General features: G+C 38.3%; 1 protein-coding gene across 17 annotated transcripts in view; it reads right to left on the bottom strand.

The window, feature by feature from the left end:
- Positions 1-12,628, bottom strand: part of LOC129762448 (teneurin-a) — a 305,694-nt gene that overhangs the window by 167,457 nt on the left and 125,609 nt on the right. For 4 of the 17 annotated variants that reach the window (XM_055760700.1, XM_055760689.1, XM_055760702.1 and 1 more), the window contains exons 1-2: positions 10,121-10,590; positions 8,116-8,549 (exon numbers count right to left, since the gene is read on the bottom strand). The exons of 4 other annotated variants lie outside the window; for them this stretch is intronic. In XM_055760700.1, the coding sequence (XP_055616675.1) occupies positions 8,116-8,258 (143 nt within the window). In that variant the 5' untranslated portion in view covers positions 8,259-8,549; positions 10,121-10,590. Of the gene's footprint in view, positions 1-8,115; positions 8,576-9,695; positions 10,009-10,028; positions 10,591-10,619; positions 10,640-12,628 lie in introns of those variants that run through there. 9 more of the 17 variants (XM_055760698.1, XM_055760691.1, XM_055760693.1 and 6 more) reach the window with 9 other exon arrangements.

Raw genomic sequence — 12,628 nt, 5'->3', positions numbered from 1 at the left:
TAATGTTCAGCTGCATCCCAATAGGAAGTATCCCTTGTCGGGCACATGTACAGAGCATTGGAGACAGCAACATCCCAATTACGAGAACAATTGTAATACTAACCTCGAGCCAACCGCGAGTAATCGGTTACATATTACTAACATAGATAATAAGAAAAATTGTCAAAATATTGAACTCCCGGTCCCGTAAGGCTAACGCCATATGAGCCCTAATAAAAATATATATTTTGGAAAAAGAAAACGTACGACCTTTAAAAGTGAAATGTACGTTATATCAAAGTTCCCTTGTACCCAGGGTTGCCCAATATAATTTTCAAAAATCAGGAAGAATGAAAATATAAATCAGAGTAGCTCATATTGGGTTGTCAGCAAAGATCGTGACGATTTTTAGGAAAACAAAAGCATAATTTTTATAGACAGATAAATGCACAATTTTTTTTCACAATTATTTGCCATTTTTCACGTAAATTAAAAATTCTATCCTTCCAGAATATGTTTGCTTTTACATCGAAAATTGTTCAATGTATTAAGATATTTGTTGTATGTTGAATTTGAATATCTTCGAACAAGATATGATGATGTTCAATGAATAAAGATATGATAGCATTCAAAAAATGAAGTAGTGACGGGTCGACCTTATGTTACTTTTAATGTTTTATGGGTATGTCTTCCTTTATGTTAGGGAGAGAGTGGGTGCAAAATCCGTATTTTTTAGCGTTATGTCATTGGTGCACAATGTCATAGTAGTTGTTCTTTATTCTTTGACTTCTTCAAAGATCGATACAAAACAAACTTCCCAGGTAATTTTACCTGGGTTGTTTTGTATCGATCTTCAGTTTCTTCCCAATTCCATTTATGTTGTTTTTGGCTAGGTTTTTTTGTGCTTTAACTGTTTCTGACAATGGGTATACATCCTGCATCTCAAAGTTGTTATGAATTTATGAAATGCTCTGCAGGGAATTGCTTCACACTCGTTTGCGTGAAGCTCCCGTTTCATCAGCATTCCAAGATCAGATCCCAAGTTCGCAAAGCACATTTTCATTTAAATAACGTTTGTCGATAATTTAAAAAATGGTACAGTAAGTGCATTTTAAGACTCACCCACATTTTTGTAGTATGATGTAATTTTGGAACGTTTAACACCTAAATTGTCGCTCAAAATCAAAGTCGTTAATCAGTGGCCAATTTCAGAGCCCATCCACTTAGCTGATCCGCAGATTCATTATCCCATTGAAATAAGTTTGGAACTGATATTTGTTATTTGGTATCGTATTAGTATCGTAATAATACATCTCGCTTCTACAGAACAAAAAACTAGGCTGGGTAGTGACCTAATACACTGAAGGTGCTATGTCTGGTGGCCATGGTGAGTGGAATAGCGCATTTCAGCCAAACTCGAAAATTATTTCCCGGAATGTCAAAGAGACATGAGACCGTACATTACTCTGGCCCAACACGATGCCCATAATATTGATTAATACTGAACGGATCCCTGCCCTCCGATTTTTCCAGTTGCGACCTTTTTTTTCATTGTAATTTATCAACTTATTGTTTTATGGAAGCTTATAACACAGAATTCCTTTCAAATACCACCAGACACAGAGCATAACTTTCTTCGAGAAAAGCTTTGAGAGTAGCTAGTGGTTTCTGTCAATTTTCCCAAGATTTTTCCAATAGTTACGATTTGCAATAAGAATGGCAAACAGAAGCTGGATAGAAACCCACAACTAAGAAAACTATATCGATCATTCTTAATTAATTTATTTGTTATTATTACAATAATAACAGGCTGTAGTGATATTTTCATCCTGGTGGAATGAATGATCTTCTACTAACAATAGAAAAAACGACCGCTCACAATTTGTGTTCGTTACTCACAGAATATAGATTTTAATGAAGAAGATCAACGATCTGAGAGAAGTATGGAAGTCTGACCGACATTCTCAGAGCCTCTTTACACAGTAACAGCAACTGCAGATTTTGTCGAATCAACGAGAAACTTACAGATCAGACGTAATGTATTAAAAGAAAACATTTTGTGTCCACGTGGAAATTATCTCTGCCTCCTACCCCCTCACCAGGGGATAAGCGTGGACAATTTCGTAATCCCTACGCCCCCCCCCCAAAGTTGTACACGTGGTATGTGGACAACTTCTTATATTCACATTGAGTTCAAAGATTTCTCTTAGATAATTTTACGCTCTGAAATTATTCCTCCATCTTAGCGGCTGCTTCTACATACACATCATCTTCACTAAAGTAATGTTGTGCCTCAAACTTAATCTCTTTCATTCTTTATTTCTTTATTTTATTTTATTTTATTTAATCCATCTGACATCCAAATACACGCAAATACACGCATTGCGAGTGTCAACTTATTCTGAAATAATCATTTAATCTAAACCGAAGTGCATTGCTAGCGAGATTAAAGTCGAAGATGTTAAAAATCCTATTGAATGTAGCAGACATAAACTCCATCGGATCATGCTGGCCATACAAACTATTCCGGAAATCGAGCCTAAGGTAAAGTGACCAGACGTCCCGCGTTACGCGGGACAGTCCCGCATTTCAACAAAATGTCCCGCGTTTGGCAAAAGAAACGAAAATGTCCCGCGATATCAGTATATTTCAATATCACAATCTAATCATGTTGATTTTCTTAAATGGATGAACCTCAAAAAAAATACTTTTATTTGGCAGACTGTTCAAGAGCGCTTCTAATACATCCTAAGACTAATACGTTGAGCTGGTTTCATCGCACCGACAGTGGGCTTTTTGTTTAGAGAGTGTCAACTGGAAGCGACAGCAACAAAAATGGAAAATGATTTTTATAAAAGTCCCCTATTGATCCGCAGGGACCAACGCGAGTCAAACGAAAAGATCATACTTGTTCCTCTAGCTCGGTCAGGGCTTAACGTTTTAAATAAGCCGGAAAAACTAGTGTATACTCGACAGGAAGAGGGAGAGTTGTTTGATAAGTATCGTGAATGAAGCGCTGGGCGGTCTTACGGAAGTTGGTCGGAACGTCAACCATGGTCGATGAAAAGATGTATGTCGGCGTGTTTTTTTACATTTTCGTGGCTTTGGTGGTCGACTGTCTCTTCATTTTGGCCATTCACCCAAAAGTTTTTAACGGTCGCAGCTGGGGAGTGTTGAGAAGGTTGACGGTCTTCGCGACAATGTTTACCTCCAGCCGATCCATTCTCCAGTGATCTTTTGGCATAACGGGCTGACCCCAGGTTCGGCATAAAGACCACATCAACTTCCCAACTTCGGCAAGCACTTCGTATTATATATCTCCCCGTTCACAATATGATTAGAAAGAAGAGCGGCTTGGACATGCGCTTCTCATCTGTCAGAGAAGGACCTTCTTCGAGAACTTGGTGTGGATAATATATTCGAAGTCATCGCTTACCTGGGGAACGTATAGTACCCGATCCCCTGCCATTCGTTAAATTCTAGCATCAAGTACGTCTCGTCTTTCATTATAAGCAGGGAAAGAAGTTTTTCACCAGTGAAAAAAATGTTTTTCACTTCTTAGGCCGGAAAGAGGATTTTCACCAGCACCTCAAGCTACTCCTTCTGGGTGATTGCTTGCTGCTCAGATACGGCCGGTCTCATCTGACGCTTCCACATAAAAATATCCAGTTTGACCAGATTCTCCTTCACCGTTTGGCCGGTTGCTTCGATGTCCCGGCTTAAGGAGCAGCAGGGATATGATGTTGTAAATACCAGATTGGCTATATCTGGCGGACACAAAGTGCCTCAGGATGTCCAACTCCTTCGCTGTGGGGTGGAGCTTGCAGTATGAAAAAATCATCAAGTTACTTGACAGTGCTGCTGCTGCGAATCAACAGCCTTGAATAATTTTTGTTTTAGGCTTAATAAACGGAAGATTTAAGAAAAAAATCGAGCATTGCATTCGGTAATATTCGTAATTTCTTTTTCAAAGAAAATTGTAGAATTCGAATCGTGCTTGCCAGGCGTAAATGCTTTGATTGAGCGAGCGAGTGATTTTCAGGCGCAAACAAAATCTAAACCACCGAAAAATCACAACTGAGTGCCGATACTTAGAAAAAAGACGGGTGGGTAATGTCGGGGACATATCCGGAGTGACGTAGGACTATACAAAGGGGACAGCTTTTGTTAAATATATATTTTAAATATATTGTTTTATTTTCTTCACCTACGTGAATACCTACCTATCTACCTAAAAAATGGATTAGTTCACTGTTTACTCTTTATGAATATGTTGATGGTTCTGAAAAGAACCTTTGGTGTTGTGTTTTTGTTATCACTCGATATTCCCATCTTGTTCGGCTAAACCTTCCTGTTTAGCGATTTGTTGTCACTCGCCACAGCTTTCACAGTTGGAAAATTTCTTCCCATCCAGCTTGTGACATATTTTACAGTAAATTACATTCAATGGCACGTCGCATTACCACCACTCAGTGCCGGATTGGAGGTAATTTTAACCTGTAATTGAAAATTTGCGATGACAGTGGTACAGTGTCGACTTTCAATGTGGGGTCATAATTTGGATCTCTATGTTTACAAAAATGTCCAACTAAATAAGTCGCATTACATGTCCGTCCAATTAGCTAAATGTCGAACTAATTGTAAATTACTGTACTTTCAATCTGGAAACAATTTAAGAATTAATGAAAATTGAATAATCAGGAAAGTCCCCAACTATCAATAAGCTCAGAACAACTGCCAAATTCACATACTCATCAGATCCTGGCAAACAAATTATGAAAAAATCAATTTGTGTTTTATTATTATTTTGGATAATGTTTTAGAAAGCATTGAACTTTATTTCCTAAACTCTTTTTTGGAAGGTTTAATGGCCCTGAAAAGCGCCTTGTTTTATGGAATGGTTCCAATTTAGAAAACTTAGTACTCGTGGTTTTGAAAAAAAACCATTTCGAACGCCCTCGATGCCGTCTTGTTCTGGATTTGCCGCCAAAGCAGTTTGTATAAAGAACAAACTTTTTTCTTCTGCTACCTGATGCCGTTTTGCGATTGCGTTTGCCACTCGCCATTCGCTGCAACTGCCTGTTGTCTTGATGTCCGCCGAATCGAATGTGTTCTGTTCCGAATGCAGGTTTTCTTATCGTCGCGAGCAGCTTTGCCAGCTAACTCGATCACTCCGGCGGCCGAAACTATATAACGCCGGCTAGGTGGACTGGTACACAGGTACTAACGCGCTCGACCTAGCAACCTTTTCCGGTGCAATTGGCGGATACACCTACGGGAAATTGCAGACCACCACGGTTCGAGCGGGATTTTGCCTTTCCCTTCTCTTTTCCTCCTTTGTTGAGTACACGATGCCGATGCCGTACAACCACACGGGTTTACGGTTTGAAAGAAAACAAGATATTTTTTTGTGGTCCGCGTGTTTTATACTCTAGCGGTACACACTCACAGGATAGAGACAAATCGGCAGACTCAGCCAAAGGGGCGAGTCCAACGAGACGAACGAATGAGCGTTAAAAGGGAGCGATGGCAAAAAAATACATTCATTACGATTTGTTCGCTCGTTGGATTCACATGCAGGCTAAAAAGGGTCCTTTTCAGGATCACAAAATTATCTTCAATCTAAAGAGTTTATTGTTTTGTTATCACTCGATATCCCCATCTTGTTCGGCTAAACCTTTCTGTTTAGCGATTGCATTTGCCACTCGCCACAGCTTTCACAGTTGGAAAATTTCTTCCTATCCAGCTTGTGACATATTTTACAGTAAATTACATTCAATGGCACGTCGCATTACCACCACTCAGTGCCGGATTGGAGGTAATTTTAACCTGTAATTGAACATTTGCGATGACAGTGGTACAGTGTCGACTTTCAATGTGGGGTCATAATTTGGATCTCTATGTTTACAAAAATGTCCAACTAAATAAGTCGCATTACATGTCCGTCCAATTAGCTAAATGTCGAACTAATTGTAGATTACTGTACTTTAAATCTGGAAACAATTTAAGAATTGGTGAAAATTTAATAATCAGGCAAGTCCCCAGCTATCAATAAGCTCAGAACAACTGCCAAATTCACATACTCATCAAATCCTGGCAAACAAATTATGAAAACATCAATTTGTGTTTTATTATTATTTTGGATAATGTTTTAGAAAGCATTGAGCTTTATTTCCTAAACTCTTTTTTGGAAGGTTTAATGGCCCTGAAAAGCGCCTTGTTTTATGGAATGGTTCCAATTTAGAAAACTTAGTACTCGTGGTTTTGAAAAAAACCATTTCGAACGCCCTCGAAGCCGGCTTGTTCTGGATTTGCCACCAAAGCAGTTTGTATAAAGAACAAACTTTTTTCTTCTGCTACCTGATGCCGTTTTGCGATTGTGTTTGCCACTCGCCACTCGCTGCAACTGCCTGTTGTCTTGATGTCCGCCGAACCGAATGTGTTCTGTTCCGAATGCAGGTTTTCTTATCGTCGCAAGCAGCTTTGCCAGCTAACTCGATCACTTCGGCGGCCGAAGCTATATAACGCCGGCTAGGTGGACTGGTACACTGGTACTAACGCGCTCGACCTAGCTACCCTTGCGGGGAACTCCAGATCAACACGAGCGGGAACTCCAGATCAAGGTTCGAGCGGGATTTTGCCTTTCCCTTCACTTTTCCTCCTTTGCCATATCCAACCATGGCTGCTTGTGTTGGTTTGTTGATGTGAGGTGATGCGAAACGATGTGGTGTACGGTTCGGATGAGAATGATCGTTACGGCAGCGGAGAGGGGATTTTTAAGCTGACTGGCTGGCTCGAGAATTACGCATGTGTGAGACTGCGACCAATGTTTCCCTCATTTTTTTCTTTTTCCTTTCCAATCGTGCTTCATTCTATTTCGCTGCTGCTCTGGTTGCCCGTTTTGGTCGGTACGATTTGAGGAGCACAAAATGGACCAATCAAAAATGGGCACATAGTGTATTTGGACAATGCTTGATATTTCACAATTATTCAATTATTTATCTCAAGAAAAATTAAATGTTATTCGTTATGATAGATGCGTAGATATATTTCCTATCAATTGATGCAAAAACCTTTGCGATCTATTGAGAAATGCTCGAGTTATAAGCGTTCCAAATCTTGCATTTTTTCCTACTTGTTCAGTGCCTAGATTTCCATTTCACCCCCTATATCTTCCGGTTAGACGTAGTCCTACGTCAAAATAATACATATCAGTTCAGACTCGCTAAACTATGGTATATGTTCCCATAACGTATATAAATAACGTTTTGTTATTTGTGTCCCGCGTTAGACCTCTGACCATCTGGTCACTTTAGCCTAAGGAAATCACGATGACGTAGGGTGTGTTCTGGAGCATACATGTTTAGATTAGCTAGCAAGAAAGGGGAGTCAATCTCGTTCCTCAGCAGCTTCGCAACAAACATGTTAACGTTAAATATTCTGGTTTTATGCATTGTTTTGTAAATCTTAGAACGTTTCAAATGTAGTGAATATAATTCTGGATTTATATTCTGTAAAAGCTTATTAAGTCGATTTTCAACCGGTAATATGTATGATAATAAAGTTAGGTACAGCTTTGTACCACAAGAATTTTGGAATCTCAGTGAATTATTGGTAATTATTATATTGGTAATTTTTGATAGTTTTTTTGAATTTTTTCCTGATAAAATGAAAAGTTAAAAGAAAAACAAGAAAAATCAGAATTATTTGTATCAGGGAACGTGCTAAAAAGCCTGGGAAATCCAGAAAAATCAGGAAGGTTTTGCTTCAACAAAAGGCCAAATGTTTTCGCTCCAATAAAATGCTTTCATTGGAAGTTTTGCATTGAGTGCGACCACAGGTACCATACCTGTTGGGATTTTTTTTGTAATTTAATCAGTTTTTTTGTCACGTGAAATTAATGTCAATTTTTATAAAATCTCAAATTGCATTCGAATGCGACTCAAATCAAATCTTCAAATTGAATATGACGTCAACTGTTCACGAAATTCTGCTTTTTTTCTGCTTTGACTCAAAGCCCAGTTACGGTCGCCCAGTTGAAGAGCAGTCCAGTTAAACCAGGCTCAGTTTCGAATGATTACTGTAGTTACAGTATACAACTTTTGGTATATATTCGAGCATATCAGAAAATCTTACCTGTTTGTGTTTATCTCAGTGGCAAATGGTTCCGCGTATATGTTCCTGACCGGAGGAACCCGTCTGGGCAGCGGCGGCGGCACCGGATTGTAACCATCCATTATAGTGTCACAGTCGTTATACTTCATTGATTTCATCGTCATTTTGATTGATGAAATCTTACGATGAGACTGCTGCGTATTCGACAGAGAACGACCGTCAAATGGCAACAACTGCCTTCCAGTCTCAAGCTCCAACCTCTCCTACTACGTAGTTTTTATAACACTGAATGAATCCTTCTACGGCCACAAAATATATTCACATTGCTCCGCCCTTCCGATCATCGCACATAACATAACGTCTGAACATTGCGTTGCACCGCACATTTAATCATTTATAAATAGCATACATCGTGGAATAGTTTCGTGGCTATTTTTTCACATGTTTGATGTATCCTGCATTATTCAAACGGAGAACAGGACTTTGAAAATATGAATTGCACAATAAATAACTAATGTACCCATGATATAGACGATATTGTATGATGAATTACGAACGATTCTTTGAGCATGAAAGGCTACGATAGGAAAAAAAAACTCGTCGGTAGAATACCGTTGAACGATGCGTTGAATTGAAACCAGCTTTTTGATCTACACTCCCTACAAATAAGCTCTTAGTTGAAATTTAAAAAAAATACTTAGATGTGATTCCCACAATCAGATATATTTACAAATATCAGGGAATCAATATTCACCAACAGATTCATGAAAAAATACAAGAAACCATATATTCGCACTCGAATAACGGTAGCAGAAGTGTTCGCGATCGAAATAATTCATAGGATTTATCCCTGGTAGAATTCAAATGGTGCCATAGAGCCACGAAGAATATGATTCAATTAGTCTTGATTTCGTTTCATTTAAATTTGATTTCGTTACTTATGCTATATTGCTGGTGCTCGGCTCCGCACGGGGCCCCAGACGGCTGTGTGGTCAATTCAAATTTGTTTCGAGCCGTTCCGTGTGAGAACATGTTTGGAGAAGCTTGATGTTAATTTGGAAATTCGATATGTTGCTATATTAGACGTGTGCATGATGAAGGCTATGGGATTAGGGCGAGAGTAATGTGTCCGAAATGCCCATCACAAAGTGTTCAAATCAATTTCGTTGATTGTTACAAAAAAGACTGTAGAATAAGATAAATTTTGTTTTCAATTGAACGAGTTTTGACTAATGTATTGACAAAGGAATTAAGAGCCCCAGGATATTTTCCAAATTTATGGAACAATAAAACGGGTATCAAAGAAAAGTCAACTGGTGAGGATATAGTTCAACGCAGATGCAACTCAATTAAATACATTCCATGAAAAGGATTCTTTTGGTCATTGACATTAACGCGCATAAATGTTGAACTGTTGAATAAATAAACATGAAATATTTCATATTACGTATAAAAGTTTGGATCCTCAAATCTTTTAATACATATCGGCAAGTATGTCTAATTTGTTGGTGTATGTTACATCAAAAGAAGACGACGTGAAATAGTTTGTGTGCTTTCATCTCTCCACAATGCTACAGTGCAGTTTTCTTTCTTTTACTCACAACTCTCAAGCATATCTCCATCATTTTGTTTCCATACTTTTTTACCTGAATATCGTTCCTTTTCGTCCTACATAGGTACATTCAAACTAATACAAAAATGAATCGACAAGTAGGCACAGAGTCTCGAAGGCGGAGAGTTAAAGGATGAAAATCAAGTGTCTGTGTCAATTTGAGGAACATCTACCGACAAACACTACTTTACGATTATCCATTCGGTTGTACATCCATGTTGATCAGAAATATATTTTTCATCCTGCGAGTTTTCTGCGTTATGTAAGCGAGGCAACAATCAATGGTTGGATAAAAAAAACTTTCTTCTGGAACGACACAAACTGCACTCAGAGATGGCTATCCTCCAAAACGAACGCTTCACATGAATTAACCCATTGATGCTACTGATGTTTACTACTTTTATTATATTTTACCCGCTTGAACGTACATTCACCGGATGCTAAATATAATTTCTTCATTCACCAATTGAGGGTTTAATTTACACATTCACAGCATCTTCACAATTTGTGGAGAAAATCATTTGTGATGCGACTTTCTTCTTTAGAATGATTATTTTCAGCTCATGCCTTCTTCTTCCCACAATTTTCACTGAATATTTTCCAATCGATCACGATAAATGGAATCCATTGATGGCGAATTTTCCAACCGTCTCATCGTACCACTATCCTAATGCATTCATTTTCCGTTTCTCCTCGGTTTGTTGCATATGGTTGGAATGCTGTTTTTTTTTTTGAAAACTATTCGAGGACACTCAAAACAATCCATTGATAACTATCCTTCCTCGCGAAGAAATGTTGCAATTTTCATTATAACAAGACAAAAAATAGTTCCAAGTCGACCGCGTATGAAAAAATATCCACTAAATGCAAAAACCTAAATTATACTGATGTAAAATATGAAGAATAAACTAACAGGCTCTCTGCACTCTGTGCAGTAATGTGCAACACACACAATGGTAGAGTTTGTCTGTGTTGGTTTCTGAGCAAAACCTGTTCATTTATGTTTTGCTATCCTCACAAAATTGTTTAGAGTCACTCGAACCGTAAACCGTAGAACCGTATTGCCCCTATGTGTCGAATGAACCAAATGATTTGTTTCACGATTAATAACTCGGCCGAAATGGAGCAAACTGAATTATAATAAGCTTATTTCGTTTCACCGCAAGACTGAGAATAGCTGCGTGTTGGTAGTTGTATTATCCTTACGAGCTGGATAGGAACATTGCAGGTGTGTGATACGAGATGAACACTGAGAGAGCAGTGGTAGAGACTCGTGAGAGATATAATAGCTAAAATAAACTCTCATTCTCTCATCTCTCCCCTAATTCTTTGCAATCTTGCTTTGCATTGATCTCTGTTTTGCCTGGTACAGTGAGCCGTTGCTTGAAAGATGCTTCATCTTTCGAATTTCGAAAATCAACATGCGCATTATAGCGCAGCAAGTGGTTTGGATCGTTTGGATACGTATGTTATGTTATTGTGGTATGCTCTCGCTAGAATTCATATGGATGGATGAGATATGTGTTTTTGGTTGCTGCGATTTGAATATGTGTAGATATCTAGAGTGATGGAAAAAATGGATGAAGACAAAAAATGTCTGCTAAACTCTTTATTTGTAAACGTTATTCAATTTGCGCTACTGAGCGAGCTATTAAGTTATTGAACCTTTTTGAGGTTCACTTACTTTTAAGTAGAACAGCGCTTATGTTTTTTCTCAAAGCACAAGTGTAAGTGTAAAATTGTATTTGGTAGCAGTTGTGTTAAAATGACTCGATTTATTCCAATTTTCATAAATATGAACCAAGGTGTGTTCCTGCTCGAGAATGGGTCGTTTGGTTAAAGCCGCCTGTTTTGTTGTGATCATTTTCACCCAAGGAAAGTTTATACGGCGAGGAAAATTGGAAAAGTGAAGAAATATTAGAAAAAGTGATTTCCCATATTATCTACATATTGTATTAGGTACTGTTAGTGCAGTAAAATTCCCATTGGGTTGAACAAACACTCAGAAAGTGAACATTTTAAAAGAAAATTACCTTTTCCATTTAAAATATGTTTTCTCTACACTGAGAGAAATAATTAGTAAATATAACGAATTTTTTGGTAAATACTACCAATCTATAGTCATTCTCGACCGTACTAATAAACACATATGTCAAGCAGAACCATGATTCGGAAGCCTAATATCGGCTACATTTCCTCGCCGAAAATGCACGTATCAGTATTATATCCTTATTATACCTCCGTATTGCCTTCTGAGAACAATGAAAATGGTTAATACGCGCTTTTCTGACCAATTTTCAGATATGACAATATCCAAGCTTACTAATGTTATCGAGTAAAATATACTAATCTCTGGTAGGGATGCGGGATGACAATATGTACAAAAAATTTGTACATTCTACTAATTTTGCATTACCAAATCTATTTAGTAGTTTTCGACCGAGGAATTTTCTAAGGGTATATTAAAGTAACATGTAAACACTGATGAGAAAAATTGATAATTGTGTTCGGTATTGGTGGTTTTTTTTTAATCCAAAATATATATTTTTATTAAGGCTCATATGGCGTCAACCTGACGGGGCCGGGAGTTCAATATTTCGACAATGTTTGCCTTATAACTATGTTAGTAATATGTAACCGATTACTCGCGGTTGGCTCGAGGTTAGTATTACAAGTGTTTTCGTAATTGTGATGTTGCTGTCTTCAATGATCTGTACCTGTGCCCGACACGGGATACTTCCTATTGGGATGCAGCTGACCATTAATCAGCAACGCCCCCCTAGTCTGTACCCCATATCTAGCGTGGTGCGTCTTCTCGAGGAATCCAGGATAGAATGGTCACTAGCCGGCGCAATCATCAGCTCGTGTAGAGTTGTCATGAGCGGTACAACCTTTGGCTTTTGTTGAATCATCAGTGGACTG

The sequence above is a fragment of the Toxorhynchites rutilus genome, chromosome 1 (assembly GCF_029784135.1).
Source record: "Toxorhynchites rutilus septentrionalis strain SRP chromosome 1, ASM2978413v1, whole genome shotgun sequence".
Taxonomy (NCBI): Eukaryota; Metazoa; Arthropoda; class Insecta; order Diptera; family Culicidae; genus Toxorhynchites; species Toxorhynchites rutilus.
The sequence above is the reverse complement of the archived record's forward strand: the minus strand, read 5'-3'. Positions and strand labels throughout refer to the sequence as shown.